The sequence below is a fragment of the Phalacrocorax aristotelis genome, chromosome 17, assembly GCF_949628215.1.
Source record: "Phalacrocorax aristotelis chromosome 17, bGulAri2.1, whole genome shotgun sequence".
Taxonomy (NCBI): domain Eukaryota; kingdom Metazoa; phylum Chordata; class Aves; order Suliformes; family Phalacrocoracidae; genus Phalacrocorax; species Phalacrocorax aristotelis.
This window is the reverse complement of record NC_134292.1, coordinates 10,427,402-10,451,124: the sequence shown is the minus strand read 5'-3', so window position 1 is coordinate 10,451,124 and position 23,723 is coordinate 10,427,402. Positions and strand designations below refer to the sequence as shown.

Below are 23,723 nucleotides of genomic sequence, written 5' to 3'. Positions count from 1 at the left end.
GTTTAGCAAGATGACTTTGAAACTGCAGGTTTGAGGAGGAGTTACGCTGCCTGCCTAACCGCGGGGGGCGAGGCGGCTCTGCGGCAGGGCTTTGCGAGGGCAGCGGCACAGGGCTGGGAGTGGGCAATGGGACCTGCCTCCTGCCTGCCAGAGCACATCCCCCCTGTAAGTGAGAGGCCTTCCCATGGGCTGAGTCCTCCCAGAGCCTTACAGGCACAGATGCTTTCTTCCACGTTTTAGTTTTTTGCAATGCAAGGGTATCCCCCAGGTGATGTTCCTCATGCCATCCATGGCATGGTCTTATTGTGGCTGGTCACCCAAGACCTAGACTTCCCCACGCTGCTGTGGTGAGCAACCACGTCAAGGTAACTCCTTCATCTGTAGGTGCCATGAGCTGAATCAACTCTGTTGGTGGCATAAATCCCCTGCTGATGCTGACAGCATGTTACAGAGAAGCTTCCTCCATGGACAGGGGTGTAAGGCACCCTCTAGGGTTCCCCACTGACCTCAGCAGGAGCTACGGCACTGCCTGTCTCCCAGGCAGGGAAGAGCTCACTGTGGTGTGTGCTTTCTCCTTCCAGGACCTGTGGCATCCAGCATTTAGAAAGAGCAGGTGAGAAGCTCTCCCTCTTCAAGTCCTTCTATTTCTGCATCGTCACCTTTTCCACTGTGGGCTATGGAGACGTGACACCAAAGATCTGGCCTTCCCAGCTGCTCGTCGTGATAATGATTTGTGTCGCCCTGGTCGTGCTGCCACTCCAGGTTAGACCCATGTGGCCGAGGATGGAGAGGGATGTAGAGCTTGCTCCCAGACAGCCCCGCCGATGGGGACGTCAGCTCTCTGCCTTCATTTGCAGTTCGAGGAGCTTGTCTACCTGTGGATGGAGAGGCAGAAGTCGGGAGGCAATTACAGCCGTCACCGTGCCCAGACAGAGAAACATGTTGTCCTTTGTGTCAGCTCCCTCAAGATTGATCTTCTCATGGACTTTCTCAATGAGTTTTACGCCCACCCGCGCTTGCAGGTGAGGGTGAGGAACGCTCATGTGCTTGGTCAATGCTTGCCCTTGCGGGGCTCGCAGCCTTGCTGGGCACGGCCGTGTTGCTGCTGGTGGTGAGTGCCCTGCCCAGCTACAGTGGCTGTAGCAAAGAATAAGGTAAAAACCACCCAGCCCAGCAGCAGAAAGCATGTGCTCCACTGGCCGAGGAGAGGTGACAAGTGGTACCCTGTGGCCACCTCACTTTGCCATCTCAGCCGTGAGGCTCTCTCTGCCTGATCTGCCCTGTTTTCTGGCCAGGCCTGTTACAGCACTGTGCCAGCATGTGGAGAGGGACCAGAGGGACTCTTCTAGATTTGAAGGCGTCTTTACTGAATGAAGAATCTCAGACAGAAACAGAACATGTAATTGCTAAACCTCAGTGGGATTTACCCAGCTCTAACTAACTAGAGTATCCCCACCTAATAAGTGATCTTCAAGCAAATGACTGTGCCTTTCCATCTCCCTAGGATGAGAGCGTCACAGATGTGTTTCAGATTTGCATTTCATTCCACCACTCATATACGCTTCATTACCATTGCCCAGCCTTGATTCCACACATTCAAGTTTTAAATTCCGGCTTGTTTCTGTAACTGTGAGAGGCTCCATGTTGCTGTGGGCGTGCAGATGTGCCTGCATTGGCTTTGTTATGCAGAACAGAGTGGTGAAGCTGCTGATGTGTTTTTCAAGACCCTCACCAGCCTGCTGACCCGTGCGAGCCTCTCTCTTTCAGGATTACTACGTGGTGATACTTTGCCCGACAGAGATGGATATCCAGGTGCGGCGGGTCCTGCAGATCCCTCTGTGGTCGCAGCGAGTCATCTACCTCCAGGGCTCTGCGCTGAAGGACCAGGACCTCATGAGAGCCAAGTGAGCAGAGGGACATCCTGCACACCCACGGCGAGGCTGGTCCTGCCGCACTGCTGAGCTGCCTGCAGGCCTTGGAGCCACAGAGGAGGGTTCCCAGTAATGTCAGCCCAGATGCATGATGATGGGCATCCCTGCATGCCTTGGCTGGGGTCTCGGAGGGGGCTGGCAGCACCCTGGCTGGTATGGGCAAATGTCCAGCTTTGCTGACCCATGCAATTCATGGGGTCGCTGCTCTCTGTTTGCAGGATGGACAACGGCGAAGCCTGCTTCATTCTCAGCAGCCGAAATGAGGTGGACCGCACTGCGGCGGTAAGCCAGGCCTGGGGTTTGGCACGGTTGGAGATTTTTTCATTTCTCAGGCAAGAAGGCACCAGGGTCATCACTGCATCTTGCTTCTGCACGGCACAGGAGCGCGCTGGGAGGCAGCCGGGGAGAGAGCGCGGGGCTCAGGTGCTGAGCTCCATCCCCTGGGCACCCACACAGGCTGTGCTCCCCGCACGCCCTGGGGCAGCTCACCCCAAAACCTCCTCACCTGATGCAATCTTACCGCAGCCTGGGCAGGGGCTTTGCTGGGAAGATCTTAGTTTTGGAGCCAAGGGAGAGGGAGGAGGTGGCAGCAATGACAGCTCTGGCTGCCGGCCGGTGCCAGGTACGCTGCCCAGGCTCCCGTCTGCCCGTGCTGTCCTGACCCCACGCGGCCCCACTGGAGGGGTCTTTTCTGCAGGTGCTAATGTGCAGAGCAGAGGGTGCCGTGCTCCCTCCCTGCTGCTGAGGCCCTTCCCTCCTTTGGCATTTGGCTCTTCTGCTTGTAACGAAGCTGCCAAAGGGTTCCCGTGGGCAGGCAGTGACTGCAGAGAAACACAAAGGTGGAATGGGGATGGCACGGGGATATGCAGCAGCACGCCGCTGGCTGAGCCCCCGTGGGCTCGCCTTCCCTCTGTGCTCCCAGTTTCCCATCGGTGCTGGGTTTTGGGGAGCAGGGGAGGGAGGTTATCCCCCGTTAGCAGTGGGCGTTGGAGGAGCCCTTGCCGTACATCTCCACGGTGGCTGGGCACTTTGGGGTTCATCCCAGGTGTGGAAGCATTAGGGAAAGTAAGCCATCAGATAAGTACCTGTTGCTCTTCTCCTTGGCTAGGACCACCAGACCATCCTGAGAGCCTGGGCTGTGAAAGATTTTGCTCCAAACTGTCCTCTCTACGTTCAGATCTTAAAGCCTGAAAACAAGTTTCACGTCAAGTTTGCCGGTGAGTTGGAGGGGCTGCGTGGCAGCGTGCACCACTGCTCGCTTCGCTGCTCCGGACTCTTACCTGCCATCACGGATGTTTCCAGCGGTGTTTCTGTCTTGGAGGAGTCCATGACCTGGTGCTGAGACGCCTCCCGATTGCTGGAAGATATTTCAGGGCTGCCAGCCCCTTTATCACGATGCACGTGCTGCAAGCCTGCAGCAACGTGCCTGGGACCAGGGGACAGCTGTGTGAGGGCACCCCAGACCCATGTGTGTGTCCCCACGGACACGGCGGCAGTGGCCTTGGTGGGCTGGTGTCCACCTGGTTTCCAGACTGCATCCCTGTTTTCCTGCCTGTATTAATTCCATTTGTGGTGTTCCCCATGGTCTGTTGGATTGGCTGAAAGCCCTCCCGGACTGGCAGGAGGAGGAAGCACCCAGCCCCCAACACCACTCCAAAATTACCGCACCCCTGGGCACTACTGGCCAAGGAACCCAGCCGCCCCCCTCCCTGCCGTGACAGTCCCCTCTGCCTTTCAGATCACGTCGTCTGCGAAGAGGAGTGCAAATACGCCATGCTGGCGCTGAACTGCGTCTGCCCTGCCACCTCCACCCTCATCACGCTGCTGGTGCACACCTCCCGCGGCCAGTGAGTGCTGCCCCTGCCTGCCCCTGCCTGCCCCTGCCTGCCCCTGCCTGCCCCTGCCCCTGCCTGCCCCTGCCTGCCCCTGCCTGCCCCTGCCTGCCCCTGCCTGCCCCTGCCTCCACCACCCCAGCCTGAGCATGGAGGGACGGCAGAGCTGCTGGTGGGCGCTCTGGGCCTGGGAGGGGAGGGTTCTGGTGGGGGCCTGGGGGAGCACACTGGGACCTGGGACCCCCAGCCAGGTTGAGAACAAAAGCTAATATTGTAAGGGAAAGCCACCAGCGCAGATGGGCTGGCCAACACCACCATTCCAGAGACTGGGAATAAAAGTGTCTTGTTTATACTGGCATGGACCCACTGGAGGGAAGGTTAATTCCCAGCCTGTGCAAACCCAGACCCTGCAGGCTGTTTGGTGGGTTCATATAAAGCACAGCTGCGAGGAGCTCTGCCAGCCCGGTAAAGCGGTGGTGCGCATCCTGCACCCCTTGGCCCATCAGAAACATCTGAATTTTGGGTAATGTGGGATCAAACGAATATGGAACATCCTTCACAGAGGACTCTTACCCTGTACTCGGAGTCGTTTGCCAACACGGGCTCTGAACCCTGCCTCTGTGCCCCTCGAGAGCCCTTATTAAAGATAAAGGCACTTAAAATCTGAAACGAAAACGAGCTTCTCCTCAGTCTGTGAACACCAACAGCTCGTGGAAATGCATCACCATAACCTCACCCCTGTTGGTCTAAATAACAGCTTCAGCGCTTATTAGCGCTCCTGCCGGGCGGCTCTGCCCCGGGAGCTGGCTGGCGTGCCGGGGTCTGTGCCGGCACTGAGCGGGGTCCCGTCCCAGCACTGGGGGTAGGTCCTGTCCTGGCACCTGGGGGGTCCCATCCCAGCACCATGCGAGGGTCCCATCCCCGCACGCTGCTGCTGCTGTTGCAGGGAGGGCCAGGAGTCCCCGGAGCAGTGGCAGCGGATGTACGGGCGCTGCTCAGGCAATGAGGTCTACCACATCCGGATGGGCGACAGCAAGTTCTTCATGGAGTATGAAGGGAAGAGCTTCACCTACGCCGCCTTCCACGCGCACAAGAAGTGAGGGCAGGAGGGCGACAGGAAGGGGTGGGCAGGGCGTGTCTGCCAGTCTGTGTCCCTGGGGAGTCGGGGCTGCGGCTGGAGGATGCTGTGAGGTCCTTTGTGCAGGGACAAAGCCCCGAAGGGACTTTTCTCCAGCTGGGAATGCCCATGTCGTGCTCCCGGCACAGGTACGGCGTCTGCCTGATCGGCATCCGGAGGGAGGAGAACAAAAGCATCCTGCTGAACCCCGGCCCACGGCACATCATGGCAGCATCTGACACCTGCTTCTACATCAACATCACCAAGGAGGAGAACTCTGCCTTCATCTTCAAGCAGGAGGAGAAGCAGAAGAAGAAGGGCTTTGCGGGGAGAGGCACGTACGACGGCCCGTCCCGCCTGCCTGTGCACAGCATCATCGCCAGCATGGGTGAGTTGGTGGGGCCTCAGCAGGGCAGGGGTGCTGTGGGGCTCCCCAGGAGGGCAGGATAGGGCTCTGCACATACCATTCCAGCTCCTCCCCCAGGTTTGGTTTCGTCTCCCCAGGTCTGGTTCTATTTTGCTTTTTGCAGACTCCTTGCCATGCCCCCTGCCTGGGTGTTGCTGGGAGCCACTGAAAATCCCTTTCCATCCCTTGTCCCAGTCACCTCACAAGTAAAATACACACTGCTCCTTGTACACTGGGTGCTCTTAGCAAGCTCAAATATCATTGTAAAGCTCATGATGTCCATTATCATTAATGGTATTTGCATAAATCCCTTAAGCCCGGGCTGGAAGAATAAATGCTGTTGGCTGCATCCTAAATCACATTCATGATTCACAGCCTGACGAAGAGCATAGTTTGCTCTGTAGCGAGTGGTGCATTTTTCGCAAATAAAAAAAATACCACGAGTCATTATTTCCAGCTTGTGTCTGGGGGGAGCGAGTTTTGGGGAGGCTGCGCTACATGAGCAGATTATATTTCAGGCAAATAATTTATTCATTTGTACTCATGAGCAGCAATTTGCATAGATTATGCCCCAGCAAGCCGCAAAGCACTTTGCTGAACAGCGTTTGTCAGTGTTCTCATTATGTGGCTAGTTCACAGGGACCTTTGGCAAAGAGAAATGAGACGGGGAGAGAAATTGCACGGGTACAAGCAGGGCAGCAGTGCCTGGCAAGCCCAGCGCCTGCGCTTTGCGTGCTGGGGAACCCCCCGCCTTCCTGACCATCTAAAAGTCACTGTTTGGCTGAGACGGAGATGAGAGCCTCGGCAGGAGGTGGCCACCCGCCGTGGGAGCAGCTGAGCTGTGCCTCTGGGGAGATGCTCCCTGCAGCACTGCCCGGCTGGAGGTCGCTGGTGGGTGCTTTGCCTGCACTCCCTGTGCCTGTGAATGGTTTAGCTTCATCTGGGTTGTATTTAACCGGCACGATGCACGGCCTCGCGAGCCCCACCTCGTCCCTGTGCAGGGCTCAAGGGCGCGACGCTTTGCCAACACAGCTCTCTTCACCTCCTTATAGCGTGTTTGCTGTGCTTCCTTCCCCACTGTGTCCAGGTACAGTAGCCATGGACCTGCAAAACACAGAGTGCCGCCCCACTAACAGCAGCAAGCTGGCGCTGCCGGCGGAGAACGGCTCGGGCAACCGGCGGCCCAGCATTGCACCCGTCCTCGAGCTGGCTGACACCTCGTCCTTGCTGCCCTGCGACCTGCTCAGTGACCAGTCGGAAGACGAGATGACGCAGTCGGATGAGGAGGGGTCGGCGGTTGTGGAGTGAGTCGCCTGCCTTCGGTCAAGCTGCCCCTCGTATGAGAGAGACGGGGACCGTTGCACATGATGGGTGTTTAACGGTGCCCGAGGGATGCTTTTTCTGAGCACAGCAACGTCTGTTAGACGGGGAATTGCCACTTGGCCATAAGCCTTTTGGGCGGCTTTGGAGAAGTTTCCTCTGGGTATCAGAGAGGTTGCACTGAGCCAGACACTGCTGGGGATGGACAGGGTCGGTCCGTCAGTCCTGACGCCTCCCTTCTCTCACCGATGCGAAGAGGAGCCTATTTCTCCATTGCACATAAATAAAAAAAATACAAAATAATTATTTACTGTGGCTTTAAAGCTGTTAATTTATGACAGCTAGGCAAGCACTTGCTTTGCTGGTTACCTGTTCGGATGCTTTCGCAGCCGTGTGGGGAGCTTACCCCACATCAGCAGACTCTTACTGATCGGCTTTTAATTCATGTCCACTTTCAGCTGCTCTGTAAATGAAATTTCTGCTTCTGGTTCCAACAAGAATACAAATGGTGATTTTTTTTTTTTTTAAGTATACATTCACCAAAACAAACTCTAAAAATGAATGATGGGGTGTTTTTTTTTTGCTTCTTTATATGTCTCAGCAGCGCCCCCCTCTCCTGGAGCTCGCTACCCTGTCTCCTTCCAACTGCGCTCGATGGGCCTATCTGCTGCCTTCTCCATCCGTGCTGGGAACATTGCAATCTCATGGCCCTTTGCACAGCAAAAATGGTTCCCATATATGTGTATTCTGGAAAATTTCCAGCTGCTGCAGGAGAGTTTTGCAAAGCATGTAGCAAGTGATGTGCTTGAGCCCTGGGTCTGCTGCTTTTAACAGTTTTTCCCAGTGTCTGAGTGCTGTATACGTGGAGAGCTCTCCCCATGTCCTCATGCTGCTGGATTTTCTCTCTGCTGCAGGTACGTGAAGGGCTACCCACCGAACTCCCCCTACATTGGGAGCTCCCCAACGCTGTGCCACCTTTTACCCGAGAAAGCCCCTTTCTGCTGCTTGAGGCTGGACAAGGTAGAACGGGGCAGCGGGCGGCTGCCCGGGGGCCACAGCCCCCCCGGGAGCGGGACGGTGGGTGGGCGTCCGCGAGCCGTGCGCTGAGTCTCCGCGCTGCCTTCGACCGCACAGGGCTGCAAGCACAACAGCTTTGAAGATGCCAAAGCCTACGGGTTTAAGAACAAGCTGATTATCGTTTCGGCGGAGACGGCTGGGAACGGACTATATAACTTCATCGTCCCGCTTCGTGCGTACTATCGGTCCCGTAAAGAGTTGAACCCAATTGTGTTGCTGCTGGACAACAAGCAAGTACTTTTCCGCTGATGTTTTCCACTGCACCAAGCCCCCCCCTGTGTTTTCACGGGCATCTCTTGCTGTGGGGGTGGATCGTGGGGGAACGGCAGTGCCACTGTTGGATGCCTGGGCTGATGCTGGCCCTGGGCACTCCTGTGTGGGTTTTGTGTCTGTCTTTGCCCCATGGGCTTGCCGAACCGCCTTGCTCTCTGTTGCTCTTCCTCCAGGCCCGAGCACCACTTTCTGGAAGCCATCTGTTGTTTCCCTATGGTTTATTACATGGAGGGCACGATCGATAAGTAGGTGTTTCCACATGCGGCTGTTGTTACTTACGGTGATGCCTAAATGTGTTGCGTTTACGCCAGCCTAGACTTTGGGGTCATCCCATGAGAAGCCCCAGGGTTCAGGGCAGCGGGGCTGGGGCAGGGTCTGGAGCACAAGTGTGCTGGGGGGCGGCTGAGGGAGCTGGGGGGGTTTAGCCTGGAGAAGAGGGGGCTGAGGGGAGCCCTTCTCGCTCTCTGCAGCTGCCTGAGAGGGGCTGGAGTGAGGGGGGGGTTGCTCTCTGCTCCCAAGTCATTAGCAATAGAACGAGAGGAAAAGGCCTCAAGCTGCGTCAGGGGAGGTTTAGGTTGGAGATTAGAAAAAATGTCTTCACTGCAAGAGTGGTCAGGCCCTGGCACAGGCTGCCCAGAGAGGTGGGGGAGTCACCATCGCTGGGGGTATTTAAAAGATGTGTAGACATGGCACTTCAGAGCATGGTTTAGGAGACCTGGTAGTGTTGGGTTGACAGTTGGACTAGATGATCCGATCCTAGAGGTCTTTTCCGACCATAGTGATTCTATGATTCTATGATTCTATTCTCTTCTACCATAGAGCTGAGCCCACCATTGGCTTTCAGGTTGTTGAACCCTCCCAGTAGATAGGAGGAGGTGAAGAGCTGGTGGTTGGGAGCAGCCTGGGCTTGCTGTAGCGCTGCGCATCGCAGCATGCAGCTTCCCTCTGTGATTTCCAAGGACTGACCCTGTGCTTTTCTCTTTGGGAACTGCCCAGCCTGGACAGCTTGCTGCAGTGTGGCATCATCTATGCCGACAACCTGGTGGTCGTGGACAAGGAGAGCACAATGAGCGCTGAGGAGGACTACATGGCGGATGCAAAGACAATTGTCAATGTTCAGACGATGTTCAGGTGAGGGGTGACCGCTGCCCTGGTTCTGTCACAGCCACTTACTGCTGGAGACAAGGCTGGGAAGGGTGGCGGTGGCAGGGATGGTGGCTGTGGGCAGTGGGACACACCTGCAGTTGGGCTTTGCTCTAGGAAACAGCGTCTAATCAGCTCTTTCTGACCTTAGACGGGCACAGGGATGATTTTGGTCTTCCTCAGGTTTAAATGCAGGCAGTCCTCTCACTTCTGAGTGAGCAGCAGGGCAACAGGTCTCTCTCCATTGCAGGCTCTTCCCCAGCCTCAGCATTATCACAGAGCTGACCCACCCCTCCAACATGAGGTTCATGCAGTTCCGAGCAAAGGACAGTTACTCTCTTGCCCTTTCCAAGCTAGAAAAGGTAAGAGAAGGTCTTCCCTTGGGAATTCAACGCTGAGAGTGATGACATTTATGCTCCTCAAGGTCCTGTGCTCTTCTGCATGCTGCAGCTACCATAGTTAGTGTGCATCTACCCAAGATAACCTGCAGCAAACAAATATGTGGGCAGTTGATCTTTGGACTAACTACCTCCTTCTGCAAATTTATTTATTTATGCGGTGGCTGGAGTTTGTGCTGCTTTGCCCACTGCTGTGCTGGGCACACCAGACCTCTGAATCAGGTTTCATCCTGTGACTGCAGTAAGGGGGACAGTGGGGTCACTGTGCTGAGACAGATCTTCTGACAAGGGAGAAAAATACCCCTCAACCAGACACTGGGGCATGTGAAAGCACCCTGCAAGGACTTGAATGAGACCCCACAGGCACTGACATCTCCCCTTCCTCTTCCAGAAAGAGCGAGAGAACGGCTCCAACCTGGCCTTCATGTTCAGGCTGCCCTTTGCAGCTGGGAGGGTCTTCAGCATCAGCATGCTGGACACGCTGCTCTACCAGGTGAGAACCCTTGGCAAGGGGCCGTGAGGGGCCCCCCCATGTGGCCGCAGCTGCTGGCATGGACTGGAGCACCCAGGGGCTGTCCCCGATGGGCTCTGGGTAAGGCAGCGCTGCAGGAGCAGCCGCCCCTTTGCAGCTCCCATTGAATAACTGAGCAAACCTCTTCTCCGGTTTCCTGCCCAAATGTCTCTCCCCAGTCATTCGTGAAGGACTACATGATCACCATCACTCGGTTGCTGCTGGGTCTCGACACCACGCCGGGCTCTGGCTACCTCTGTGCGGTAGGTGCCAATTCCCCACGGGTTGAAACCATCAGGCCAAGTCATCGTGGATCTGGTGGGATCTGTCACCTTGCGCGTGGGGGTGGAGGGTTCCCCTCTTCTGGGGAAGTGGAGGGGAAGCAACATCGGGCAGAACATGCCAGGTTATCGCTCCCCTGTATCGTGTGTGGGGAACCTCACCGCTACCAAGAGCCCAAAAGCCCAAGAGCTACCAAGGAACAAAGTCCCTGTTCTGGAGGCTGGGGTTGGAAATTGCCCTTGGTCTTTTTGTGGAGTCCAGCTCGCTTTTGGGACTGATGTGGCTGAGCTGGGGGAAGCTCAGAGCAGCCCCAAGGTGCCCCTCAGTGGGCTCAGCACAGCGCAGGGTGGCTGACGTTCGTCCTCTGTTGCTCAGATGAAGATCACTGAAGACGACCTGTGGATTCGGACATACGGCCGCCTCTTCCAGAAGCTCTGCTCCTCCAGCGCGGAGATTCCCATTGGGATTTACAGGACGGAGTCGCACATGTTCGCAACCTCTGAGGTAGGGGCATGGCAGTGGCGTGCACCAGGCAGGGGCTGCTGGTGGTCCCAGCCGAGCATCACCGCTTGGAGAGATGAGGTCTGTGCGGCTGGCCAGGGCCACGGACCTGGTTGCAGCAGCGGTGGTTGGAGTGAGGGGAGGGGAAGCTCTGCCTTCGCTTCGTTAGCGTTACGGCGGCGGTGTCCTGGTTCCCCAGCCGGGTCAGCGGGCTCGGCGTACATGCCTGTCTCTCCGGGCAGCAGCCTGGCTGCGGGCAGGCGGGGGGATTTTCTCGGCACAGCTCTGCAGTGCCGCATGGCACCGAGTCCCCGGGGAGCAGGGGGGATGTTGCACAGCAGGGCTGCCTTTTTGTTGGGCTGATGCTTTGTTTTTCCTTCCTTTTCCCCCGCCGCAGCCCCACGACATCAGAGCGCAGGTGAGTGCCGCTCACATCCAGCCCTGGGCGGTGTCAGCGCTGACTCCTGGGCTCCCCAGGCCCCGGCCCGCGGGCAAGCGCTGGGCTGGCTTGTGCCAGCGGCTCCTCCGGCCACCGAGAGCCACCACGCGCCTTGTGCTGGCTGTCGCCCCCGGTGCCGGCACAGCGCTGCCTGTCCCCGCGGAAGGGCGATGCTTCGGCAGCCCGGGACGACAAAAGTCCTCAGCGCCCTGAAGTGTAATTAACTAGGATAAGGAGCAGGGGAGCGAGCCAGGCTCCCTTTTAAATACCTTCAGTTCTCAGCTTTGTAGGAGGCAGCTACAGGGAGCCCAAAGTTTACATTTAATTAAACGCAATCCACCTCTTTCTTAGCGATGCTTTAAACTGCTTTATTAATAAATTCCAGCTCACCAGTGGGGATTGCTGTACCAGAAATGCAGCAGCATGTCTGCTGCAAGACGAAAGGGAGGGAGTCCAGGGCACGGCTGTCCCTTGGGCAGCCCACGGGAAATCACGTGCGACATACCATTAGACGCCACTCGACAGCGCTCATCCCAAATCTGCTGGCCAGGTAGTTTTATCAGGACAGATATGATGTGCTGGGAGAGTGCGTGTGCATCAGAGGAAGGATCCCCTCCCATGGGAGAGATCCCACCCCATCACAGACAGGACGGGCTCTTTTTGGTACACCCACTCCCCCACTCCCCCCCCGTGACCTGCTGGGCTTCCAGTCACAGATCTCAATCAACGTCGAGGACTGCGAGGACACAAAGGACGTCAAGGAGCACTGGGGCATCAAGACCAGCCACCACAGGAACTCGTGCTCCAGCGACCAGTCGGAGCACCCGCTGCTGCGGCGCAAGAGCATGCAGTGGGCACGCCGGCTGAGCAGGAAGGGCAACAAGCACTCCAGCAAGACGGCCGAGTGGATCAGCCAGCAGCGCCTCAGCTTGTACCGGCGCTCCGAGCGGCAGGAGCTTTCTGAGCTTGTCAAAAACCGTATGAAGCACCTGGGCTTGCCCACAACCGGGTACGGTAAGTGCCGTTCGGTCGCGCTTCTCTGTGGTGGTGCATCCCACTTGCAGGCTCCTCAGGTAACCCTGTGCTGAGCCTAATCCCAAGCTGAGCCTAACCCTGCGCCAAGCCTAACCCCGCGCCAAGCCTAACCCTGTGCCAAGCCAAACCCCATGCCAAGCCGAACCCCGCAGGCGCTGCCGGGCCTGGCTGGGAGTAATGCCTCATTCCCCGGCTTGCTTGTGCTTCTGCAGATGAGCGCATTCAAGGCTGGGGTCCCGCAGTGCAGAGCCCCCTCGCCTGCCACCCCCCAGCCAACTGCAGGCAGCCACCCCCATTCCAGGGCTCTGGGATGGGTCCAGGCAGGAATTTGCTGTGGCAGAGTAACTCCCTCCCTTCTGCCTGCAGCTGGACCGAGCGCTGCCGTGCAGCCTTCGGGTGCGATGCCCCGCTTGGCCCCCCACTTCCTGGCGGTGCAGAAACGGTGGTTCAGGACACTCTGATTCCAAGTCAGCAAAAACCTTCTGCCCGAGAGCTCCCCTAGTGCGGCAGGGAGAGGTGAAGCCCCGTCAGCTGGCGCAAGCCCCTTTTGTTATGGACTTTAATCCTTCATAAAGCTCTTCCATGGAAAATCCTTTCGGTAGCTACAGGGTTTGCTTCATTGCGTGTGAAACTAGTGTCTCTGGCTGTGATGAGCCCACAGACCCCCGGGGCGCCCACAGCGCTCAGGGTCCCTTTGTGCAGCCACATTTCTCGTGAAGCTTCTCACCTGCCCGTCGGTGCTGGCGTCTGTGTCCCCTCCGGACAATTCCCCACCCCTTGGTTATGACAAAGTCTGTAGCCCATAGCTTCCTTGGTTTGCTTGGTTTTGTTTTTTTTATTCCTTTCTTTCTTTTAAGCCATCCTGTGCTGCTGCCTGTGTGCCGCATCCTCGAAGAGCGTCCGTCCACCCCGTGCCGGCCCCTGCCCGCATGCACGCTGGCATCATGCCCCGGCTGGGACGGGAGCTGGTACTGGGAGGCAGCGAGGGGGGCAGTTCCTCCTCCCCCATCTTGGTTTCTCCCTCACAGCCCTTCAGGCGTGTGAAAGAGGAGGAGAAAACATAAAGAAATGCAGTGCAGGAGGAGGTTTGGAGCTGGAGGGCAAACGGGCTGGCTGTGGGCATCGGCCAGCCTCCCCTCCTGGCTTGCGGCAGGACAGAGGGGGCACAAGGCACCCAGGGGAGGGCTTTGCAGCGGTGCATCCCCCTCCCCATCTCTTTTTTTTCTTACATTACTAGTCCTAAAAGTTTCTGCTGCTTTTTCTGGGGGACTCCCAGCTCCCTGCAGCTCTGTTGCAGAGTCTGGAGCACAGCTGATGGCATTCACTGCCTTAAAAAAGCTGTTTCACACAGCTGCTGGGCGTGGGAAGCTGGGAAACAGGGTGCACCCGAAGCAAGAGCTGCCGCAGCGTGTGCCGCTGAGGGCAGGCCGTGGCGTCGCACCCCCTGCAAGCGCAGGCAGACGTTAAGGCAGAGGCAGCTTCTGCACCTGAACAGCCTCGGCTGAGGATCCCGAGGGGCTGCCGTGCAGCCAGCCCTGCCGGGATGCTCGGGCACCGTCGGCTGGGTTAGCGTCGGTTTGCTTCCTTCACCTGGCCGAGCCGGCGAAGGCTGGAGCAAACTGGGCATGGTCCGGCAAGCGGAGAGACGGGGGGGTGCGGGACCCGTCACCCGTCAGGGCAGGAGGGCAGTGCCTGGCCGGGACAGGGGCATCGGGCACTACGGGGGGTCCAGCAGCTCCCTGGCCCCTGCGCTGGCTGAGCCCGGGACAGTGTGTTGTCACCATGTGTCACCATCAGTGTCTGGACACCCATGGCGTTTTGGAAGAACACGTTGCTCTGCCTTCTCCCCCTTTCCTTTTTCTTTTGCTCATTTTATTGCTGCAGTGCAGGAGCTCGTCTCTGATATTTGCCAAATCATGGCTTGCTGACCTCTCTCTCTCTCTCTGTTTATGTCTGTGCCTTTCCCTGTATGTTCTGTAGAGGATGTAGCAAATTTAACAGCCAGTGATGTGATGAATCGGGTAAACCTGGGATATTTGCAAGGTAATTCCCTTTCCCTGGGAGTCCCGCGTGACTCACGGCGTGCAGCGTACAACAAGATCATGCCAGCTAAGCCCAATCCACACCCTTGCCGGTTTTCACCTTAGATACCTGAGTCTTTCAAGCACTAATTTGTTGGGTGGTGGTGGAAAACAAAAGACAGCCCTGCAGTGGTGGTGCAAACGCAGGGCTCCGTACAGTCATGGTGACAAAAACACGAGGGACCCTTTTCTAGCTGAATTCTTGCAGGGAAATCACAGCCCCGTTGTTAAAAATAACCCTCCCTCCTTTGCTTTGCAAGTTGGTTTTGGTCTGTAAAGCCAGTGGCAATTCGAGGAGGGGATTGGCAGGAGGCTGAGCGCAGCGGAGCTGCTGGTGTGTGCTGCAAGGTGATGCTGGAGCTCCTGCAGCCTCTCAGCTGCATGGGCATCAGCCACAGCTCTGGGGCAAGGCAGCACTTGGGAAGCCCTTTGGAATCCTTGCTTTGTGTTACAGGACAATTCTCTAGCGTTAGCAGGCCCTGTTTTCTAACCGGGGAGGTGCTGGGCTCGGCAGGAGGCGGCGGCAGCAGCAGCAGCAGCAAGTGCTGCCCGTGCTGCAGATGCCCCGGGGCACCTCGTTGGCCTGTGCAGGAGCTGCAGGGTTGTTGCACCATTTACACCTTCAAGCAGGGGTGTAAAGCGCACTAGAAAGCCCCCTTTTTACTGCAGCAGCCTAGAGATTAGCAATAGCCCAACCTAGCTGTATTTTAGGCTTCACTAGCCCATGCTTAAGGTGAAAAGTTGGCATTTTCCTATGAACTGTGTCCTTCATCAGAGAAGCAGCCCCAGCTGGGGCTCATGGAAGCCCCACGCCAGCAGAGTATATTGCCAGCTGGCCAGTGGGTACTGGGCAGAGCTCAGACCCTGCTGGTATCTATATCTCCCTCCCGCAGAAGAGCTGGGGCTCAGTGAGAGCCCGTGTCCTGCTGCAGAGGGGCCCAGCACCATCAATTCACTCCCTGCTAAGCCAGGAGAGCCCGTGGGTGAGCAGTGGTGGCATCGCTGCTGGGGGCTGCATGGGGACAGGAGCTGGAGCTCAGCGCTGGCTTCCCCCCCACCGCAAAGAAAAAAATTGCTGGAGGGTGCTGCTGGGCTGAGCCCTGCCGCTGTGCCGCAGGGGGTGATATGGCAATATACTTGGTGGGTTTAGCAGTGCCTGGCTCGGCTGCATGGGGGTCAGGAAAAGGTGCTTCCATGGAGCAGGGAAACCTGCCGCGAGCCAGGGCCCTTCCCCGCCTTCCCCCCTCATGGCAAACCCCCCGTGTATCCCGTCGGGTCCCAAGGTCTGTGTGTCACCCGCGCCCCAGCATTGCCACCCGCTGTCCCCGCCTCGCTGTAAGGCTGAGCACTGGGATGGCCAAAGCTCTTTGGCAGCTCGAGGGACTGGTCGGTGCCTGGGGCTGGATACCCTGGCACGGGTCGGGGTGGGGGTCCCACACAGCAGCTTCTTGCAGGCGACCCCAGTCCTCCATGGGCTGCGGCACCTTCTGTGGCCTCAGAGGTGCCAGAGAGGTGTTTGAGCAGCAAAACGAGGGGCTCATGTCCCCCGCAAATGCTTCTGTGTGCTGTACTGGTGCGGTCCAGCTGCGGGGATGCTTCGGGGTCCGTCTGGATGTACACTGGCCAAATACACGGCAAAGGCAGCCCGGGAGGGGACCTGCTTGCATCCCTGTCCAGGATGCCAGCTGTGGTGGCTTGAGCTGCTGTGGTGGTTCGTCTCACAGCTGGAGAAAAGCCCCACTTCAGAGGTTTCGTCCCAGCCCTGAGGCTGAAGAGCAGCGGTACTCCTCGCCTATGGCCTGGCTTGGCCACCCTTGCCATGGCCGGGGCGATCGTGCCCCTGTAGGCGCTGTTGTGGCAGGGGACTCGTCCCACGTCCTGCCGTGTGGCAGGGCAGCCTTTGACTGGGGATCCGCTCTGGATGGTGGCCAGGGCAGGGGGACAGCAGGGACAGGTCACAGGGCAAAGCCCTGAGTTAGCGCCTGTCCAGGCGGCTGGTCCCTGCTCCCGCCAACCCCAGCGCCGTTTGTCCGACATCGGCAAACGCATGGTGCGCACGATGCTGCTCAGACGGGCCTTTCTGATAGCCCGGAGAGGTGTCCCAGTGACAAGCCTTGCAGCGAGCTGGAGTCCCGCCGTGCTCATTATGCTGCCCCGGCGTCTGTCTGTCCATCCCCTCTCCATCCTGTCCATCCATACCTAGTCACTCGGTCCTGTAAATAGTGTTATTTGTTGCAGCTTCCACCCCCTCCCTGGCCACCCGCAGCCTTTCACCCCCATTCATTTCACCCATGATCTTGTTCTCAGCTATTCTGGAAAGTGCAGGGCCCTCCCTGCCCTCGAGGGCTGCCCCCTCGCCCCACGCAGCACCCATGGGTGCAGCTCTCAGTGGCCCTGAGCCCCTTCCCCCAGGAGGTCACGGTAGTTTAGAGCCATCCCCGAATGGCATCGATGGCTCTGAAACTCCACAGAGGTGGTTTCCCTTGGGCGGAAGAAAGAAGCAATCGTTGAACTAAATCCTCTTGCTGGATGATGCTAAATTAAGTAACTGAAGAAGGGGAGAAGTGGGCAGAGCGTTCGAGTGGCCCGGTGGGGGGTTTGGCTGCCCTGACCCAGTGGTTGGAGTTGTTTTGCTATACCTAACATGGCAAGACTAACCTGTTCCCTTTTTTGCACTAAACCAAGGTAAGATATTTTACTTTTTTTTTGGAGGGAGCGGGTATTTGAAGAGTTACGTCTGCCAGTCCCCGGGCCGTGCTGTGGCGGGGGAGCGGCTGGGGAGGCGTGGAGGGAGGTGGCAGCGATGCTCTCCTGGTGGCAACGCCATTGCCCATGGCCTCCCTTCATAAAGGGACTCACCTGTGGTCCCTGGGAGCAAGCCGTGACCCCTCGGAGCCAGGTGCTCAGGGATGCTGCAGCGGGGCTGCGGGAGGGAGGGCCACCGGGGTGTCCATCGAGGTGTCCGTCAGGGCATCCCTCACCCGCCCTTTCCCCTCCTCTCGCAGATGAGATGAACGACCACCAGAACACCTTGTCCTACGTCCTGATCAATCCCCCCCCGGACACGCGGCTGGAGCTCAACGACATCGTGTACGTGCTGACACCACCACCCCCACCACCCCCTTCACCCGCAGTCCCTGGGATACGGAGCCACTCGGGTGGGCTTCTGCCCAGGCGTGAGCGCTCCCCGTGCCCCCAGACCCGCCCCATCGCGGTGGGCTGCCCCATTCCATTGCTTGCCATGATTTCTCACATGGACCTGCAGTTTTTGACTCCTTCCTGGGCCATTCCCCCTCCCTGTGTTCCTGAGCAGTGCCCACACCGCCCCAGCTTCGCTCGTCACTGCTCCACCAGCAGCACAGAGGCTTTTCCCTTGGCTTTCGCCACTGAGCAGTGCCAGGAGAAATAACTCCTAATCATTTTAACAGCTGCCCTGCTGCTGCGAGCAGCAGCTCCCAGCACAGCACTGTGGGGCATCCCTGCATGTCCCAGCCTCAAAGATGGGCCAGACCCCAATTTAGGGTTTGCACAGCTCCCTCCCACCATCAGGGAACCCGGCGGGGGCTCCCAGTGCCGTAACCAGGCTGTGCCCCACAGGTACCTGATCCGCTCGGACCCACTGGCCCACGTGGCCAATGATGGCCACAGCCGCAAGAGCAGCTGCAGCAACAAGCTGGGCCCCTGCAACCCCGAAACGCGTGACGAGACCCAGCTGTGAGCAGCCCCACCCCCCACCCCCACCCCCGCGCCCCTGTGGGAGCCGGCGGGCTCCGGGGAGAGGCGGTGAAGAAGAGGATGGCCAGCCGGAGGGGGAAGGCTGCTGCTGCCCGCGGGTGCCTGTTGCCCTGGGGAATGCCCGGTCTGGCTTTGTGCCATGGAAAGGGACGCCCAGACCGCCCCCGTGGAGGGACGGGACAGCCGGACAGACCAACAGCCGGCCGTCGTATGCCCCGTGGCTTTTAACTTTTTATACAAATACCGCAACTAGTGAGAAAGTCTTCGCTGGTGCTGGTGGGATGTGGCTGAGGCCAGACAACAAATGACCCTGTGTGAGGAGGAGGACCGTGTTTAATATTGTCCCCAGCTGATGCAGGTTGTTTGCATTTGCTGGGGCTTGTCAATACAAGAGCAAAACTGCACCGAAACCCTTCTCCTCGTTCTCCTCCTCCTTCACCAGGTACCCCCAGGGGTACCAAACTTCTGCTCTTTCACCCAGCTTATGTTGTTCATCCTCTGTTGGTTTGCTGTTACGGGCGTCGATGCGAGGCGCACGTGGCGCGGTGCCGGGAGGCTCCGCCGGCGGCCACAGGACGGATGGGCTGGGCTGGGCTGGGCTGGGACGGGGCGGTGCAGCCCCCTCCGCTGCCATGGCCCGGGCTGTGCTGCCTCCAGCGTGTCTCGGCATCTCACACACCAACCCCCACCCAGCCCAGGTGACCGAAGGCCGTGCCATCCCTGCGGCAATGCCTGCCATCGCCCGAGCCCGGCTCTAGCCTGAGCCCTGCCTTAGCCTGAGCCCTGCCTGCGGGCATGGTGCCCCTGGGGCTGCAGCCCCGGCTGAGCTTGTCCCCCGTGGCTGCTGCTGTAGCTGAGCTGCCTGGGGCTGCCCAGGGCAGGCAAGAGACTCGGGGGTCCCCTTACTGGGGGTGGGAAGGGGCAGGCTGGCCAGGGACACGCACCCTTGGGTGTTGGGGGTCGGGGTCAGTGTCCCCTCCTTCCAGGGCCAGGTTGTGGCCCGGCACATCCCAGACATGGGTTTCCTTCTTCCCCCTCCCCGGGGGTCACAGACTGGTGACACCGTTAAAGGCAGCGGGTTCTGCCCGCTCCCCCCTGCCCCCCACCCCCCACCCCAGCAGCCACCCCAGCAGCTCCATCCAGCCTCGCTCCGCTGTATAACCCAGCACAACCACGCGCCCGAGCGGCTTCGCCTGCGGCGGAGGTGCATGAATGTACAGCCCAGCGTTAACCCCTACGCCGCAGCATCGCACACGCTGGCCAACCGCTTTCGGTCTGCGGCGGCCGACCCGTAGCGACCTTCCGATAGCAGAAACACGAGATGTATTTTCCATCTATTTTTGCACACTTTGCAACTCTGACATGTAAAGGTTTTATTTGACTGCCAAGTGAATAACCTGAGTTGTTACCTTTATATACTTTTGCATTCATAGATTAAACCTCCAATGTGATTTTTTTTTAAAAAAACACACCCCAAAACAAGACTCCTACAAATCACAACACCACCATGAAACCCCATCAGCCATCCCAGACCCGCTGCCAGCTGAATGGTTTAGTGCCATTACCATTCGCATTTGTTCCCCATGACACCTCCCACCCAATAAAAGTTGTTTACAAAACCAACCAACCAAAAAAAAAAAAATCCCCAAACCTAAACCTGTTTAAAATTGCAGTTTTTAAGCAGTTGGTGACCTGTCGCCGGGCAGGGCCGCGCTCCCCAGCCCGTGGGAAAAGCAGCGATGGGGGAGACGCCCGTGTGAGAGGACCGAGGGTGCCGGGGTGGGGGGGGGGTAGGACCCGTGCTGAGGCTGGCGTTGCCTCGAGAAGGTGTTGAAAAAGACCTTCTGTGCTGGGATGGGGTTTGGGGATGGTCTTTTTTTTTTTTAAATTGTGGGGGTTTTGGGTTTTGTTTTTTTGTTTTGGGTTTTTTTTCCCCCCAATGTGCTGGCCTCGAGGCCCTGGTGACCTGCACCAGGCGCCGTCAGCCGATGGTATGCCACAGGCTCGGAGCGGTGCCGCAGGTAAAAGCGATGACCGCCGTGTGCTGCCCAACCCTGTGACGTGGGCACAAACAGAACTGTTGCTGATGCTTTTTTGGGGTTGTTCTGGTTTGGTTTGGTTTTTTTTTAATTATTCTTTTTTTTAATCTATTTGGTTGAGGCAGCATCAGGTTTTATTTATTTCTGTTTGTAACCGAGCATGCCAAAAACAGCATTTAAAATGAAAAAAAAATAAGTTGTTGTAGGCTAGAAAGTGAGCGCAGTTAATGAGCAAAACCACACGTTGGGTCTGTGTTAATGTAAAGCCTCAAGATGCTCCGATAACGCCAGAAATGCCTCGTCAAGTGTTAATCTATTTAATCACCTAGATTTCAGACAGATGATTTTCCAGTCCCCGCTTATCTTCCAAGGAGGAGCGGCACAAAGCAGCACTACGGTTTAAAACCCCAAGCACCACAGCCCCCCGCAGCGTGGCCGATGTGCCGAGTCGCACGCGTTTAACCGCGCCGAACACGACAGCTTTTACTCTTTTCCCCTTTGGCGGGGCCCCGCGAGCGCAGCGCAGCCAGCACCGCTCCCGCGGCCCCGCGCCAGAGGCCCCGCAGGCTGCGAAGCCGTCAGGTGCCGCGGCGGGGGCTCGGCTTTGGGTACCTCTCCTTCCTCACGGGGCGCGCCGAATTCTTATTGCCCCTTAATTCGAGGGGATACTTAACGTAAGAGGTAACCCACGCCCCCAAGGAACTCTAGCCTACACGCGGTTTGTGATACTGTTAAAATAACCACCCTCCATGTTACTGCATTTTGACAATGCTTCTGTTCGTTTAATGTATAAATATATGTATTTAAAAAGAAAGCTATGTGTATAAACCCCCCACGTTTTGCATACATTCTTTCTACGGTGTACATTTATAGCAGAGATTCTAATGGGATGTTGAAATAAATACTGTAGATACTTAACCTGTGGTCAATGCAAGTCTAAGAACAAGCATTTAATTTTTCTAATTCTTTAGACTCGGTTACAACACTAATGTAAAAACAGAAGTATTTTATTTTTGTAATGGTCCTGGAAACGTTGATGCATCAAGAAGAGCTGCTTCCGTGTATAAAAGGGCTGTCGGAGAGGGGGCGCGGGGGGGAGGTCCCCAGGACCCGCCTGGTACAGCCCACCCTGCGCTTGCCCTGGGGAGAGGAAAACAATTGCTATCGCTTCCAGCTGCTGGCAATAAACTTCGAAAAAACCCCAACGATTTTCTGAGAGAAGGCGTTGTGCTCCAGGGCAGAGACGTGACAGGCCCTGGGGGAGCGCAGCCACGAGGACGGCCGCGGTGTTTTCAGGCTCACCGGCGACAGCTCCATCGCACGTTACGTGTCTGCTAATGGTTTCATATGCTAAATACGGGCTGACCCCATGTATCATGATGCATTAAATTAAAATCAAATATTCAGACACCTGATAAGAGCATATTTATTTCCTGTTCTACCCCTTTTTACTTCAGCCTATACAGAACACGATGTTTTTACACCCCCCCCTCCCCGAGAGCCCCGTCATCCCTCGCGGCCCCCTCGTGCAGGGACCTTTACCAGCGGCGGCAGACCCGACTCCCACCTCTTCCCCTCCGAGACTTGGTGCCGCAGGCAGCCAGCGCAGAGGGTTTCCTACAACTGTTGCAAAGATGCTTCACGTTTCTGGAAAGACAAGCGACACCAACCGGGCCGCCCGCAGCAGCACTAGAGCCTGCTGTCTTATTTTCCTCCCTGGGAGCAGACTTTTATTTTAACATCCACGGCAAGATGTGGCTTTAGGGCGCCGAAGCCCTACGCCCGCGTTGCAAGCCCTCTCTCCCAAAGCGGGGACACATGGAGCCCTTTTTTTTTCCCTTAACCTGCTTTCAAAACTCTGTGCACAAACGGAGAAAGGGGACGTTACGTGTGCTGTTGTGTTACGAGAACGGCACAACACCAACGTTGTACTTAAAGGTCATTTAATTAATTTATTTAACCCTTACTTTCTACGATTCAACAAATACATTAAATTTTGTGGCTATTTAACAGACCTTTTTTCCTGAGGTTCAGCCAGCATTCAGGACATGTTCTACCTCTAAATGCTTCAAAATTTTTCACCGACTCTGTGCTTTGTGTGCGCAGCCCAGGATTTCCAGACCGAGCACCCCTTTCCAGAGCATAGTACACACCTACACACAGCTGTTAACTCTGCGATCGCATGCAAACAGTGGGGAACCAGAGACTGGTTTTATTAGACATTTTAAGAAATTACTGTAAAAATTATATTTATTTCAAATCCTACAGCGGGAGACAAACAATATACCTTAAGTAGTGCAGATAATTCTAGGATTAACATACACGTACAGGTGAGAAGGTTGGAAGCCGTCACGCCATTGCGCTGTCAGCTTACCCACGTCAAGCGGGACAGCAGGAAGCCGGGTCCTTGTTAAAATTACTTAAACTCTTGTCTTTAAACAAGACAAATCCATACACAGAGAACAAATTCCTCCCGATTTTCCAGTACAGCTGAATTAGAACGGTTCCAGCCAGAAGAGGTGATTTCGCCACCACCAATAACAGCCCAAAGAACAGGTAACGGCACATTCTGAACAAGCCTTTCATTAGCTACTACACAAAGCTCAGGGTTCGTTTTTCCCCAACACCTCTGCAGTCGCTGTAGCTGGTTAAAAACCAAAGCTGGTTCCCCGGCTGCGAGATCTCCCTTAACTGCCTTCCTTTCCCAACAAAGCCCGGCCCTCCTGCGCTCTGCCTTCCAGTGTTGTGCCTTGCTTTACCGTCCTTTGTGTCACTGGCACCAGCAGATCCTGTTTCTTGGCTGCTTTGTCCCCACGCCAGGAAGGCTTCAGTGCTTCGCAGCAGGGGGTCGCACCTGCTTTTTACTTTGCTTCACCTTCCACAGCAACAGAAGCCGTGAGAGAGGAAGAAATAATACTGCAAAATGAACCAAAAGTCATTTAAAATGTTGCCCCAGCTGAGGAAAAATAAGTTCTAACACTGAAAACTTCAGAACAGCAAAACCTAGAGCACTAAAATATATATTAGACGGGAAAAAAATAGTATTGATGTGGCTGGGAAATAAAAAAGAAACCAAAACCACGACAGATTTTTTTTATTTTACTGTAAATTCAGGTTTTATAGTTATTCCCTGAAAGACACACATTCAAAAGAGGTAAGTTTTTCCTTTGGTATGATTTCCACACAATGCCATGGTAATTCCGGGGGGTTTGTATGCTTCAAACCGTTCCTTCAAGCGCCTCATGTGAATTTTAACAAACGCTGTATATTGAATATTTAATCATCCCTGCTGCACACATCAGTTTAAGCAGCTTCCCCCCTGCCCCAACCCAGCATAATAAATGTGATTTCTGAACCAGGTCGGAGGGATGTATCAGAAAACTGCGACAGTATTTCAGTCCCAAGATGTAATTTGAAAGTAGATTTATATTTAGCGCAGCCAAGCAAATAAATCCGCCTTGTAATTTTGCAGCAGAAACGTGACCGTGTTCAGCACTCGCCGCGTTCTGCTGAACAGGCAGGCTGGGGAACGAAGGCAGGCGCCTAAAATATCACAGCTGGCCTCGCTGTCACCAAACGTGTTCTGCAAAGCACAAGATGAAA

General features: G+C 56.4%; 1 protein-coding gene across 9 annotated transcripts in view; it reads left to right on the top strand.

The window, feature by feature from the left end:
• The window catches only part of KCNT1 (potassium sodium-activated channel subfamily T member 1), a 91,957-nt gene extending 72,409 nt beyond the window's left edge, over window positions 1–19,548 (top strand). For 3 of the 9 annotated variants that reach the window (XM_075111829.1, XM_075111838.1, XM_075111836.1), the window contains exons 11-32: window positions 582–762; window positions 858–1,022; window positions 1,768–1,904; window positions 2,150–2,213; window positions 3,040–3,148; window positions 3,670–3,778; window positions 4,710–4,859; window positions 5,030–5,268; window positions 6,374–6,590; window positions 7,521–7,626; window positions 7,741–7,913; window positions 8,130–8,201; window positions 8,953–9,087; window positions 9,350–9,461; window positions 9,889–9,990; window positions 10,188–10,271; window positions 10,666–10,794; window positions 11,189–11,209; window positions 11,941–12,244; window positions 14,246–14,308; window positions 17,352–17,436; window positions 17,944–18,618. In XM_075111829.1, coding sequence (XP_074967930.1) covers window positions 582–762; window positions 858–1,022; window positions 1,768–1,904; window positions 2,150–2,213; window positions 3,040–3,148; window positions 3,670–3,778; window positions 4,710–4,859; window positions 5,030–5,268; window positions 6,374–6,590; window positions 7,521–7,626; window positions 7,741–7,913; window positions 8,130–8,201; window positions 8,953–9,087; window positions 9,350–9,461; window positions 9,889–9,990; window positions 10,188–10,271; window positions 10,666–10,794; window positions 11,189–11,209; window positions 11,941–12,244; window positions 14,246–14,308; window positions 17,352–17,436; window positions 17,944–18,064 — 2,878 coding nt within the window. In that variant the 3' untranslated portion in view covers window positions 18,065–18,618. Of the gene's footprint in view, window positions 1–581; window positions 763–857; window positions 1,023–1,767; window positions 1,905–2,149; window positions 2,214–3,039; window positions 3,149–3,669; window positions 3,779–4,709; window positions 4,860–5,029; window positions 5,269–6,373; window positions 6,591–7,520; window positions 7,627–7,740; window positions 7,914–8,129; window positions 8,202–8,952; window positions 9,088–9,349; window positions 9,462–9,888; window positions 9,991–10,187; window positions 10,272–10,665; window positions 10,795–11,188; window positions 11,210–11,940; window positions 12,245–14,245; window positions 14,309–17,351; window positions 17,437–17,943 lie in introns of all 9 variants that reach the window. The other 6 variants (XM_075111833.1, XM_075111837.1, XM_075111832.1 and 3 more) reach the window with 5 other exon arrangements.
• Window positions 19,549–23,723: the final 4,175 nt, after the last annotated feature.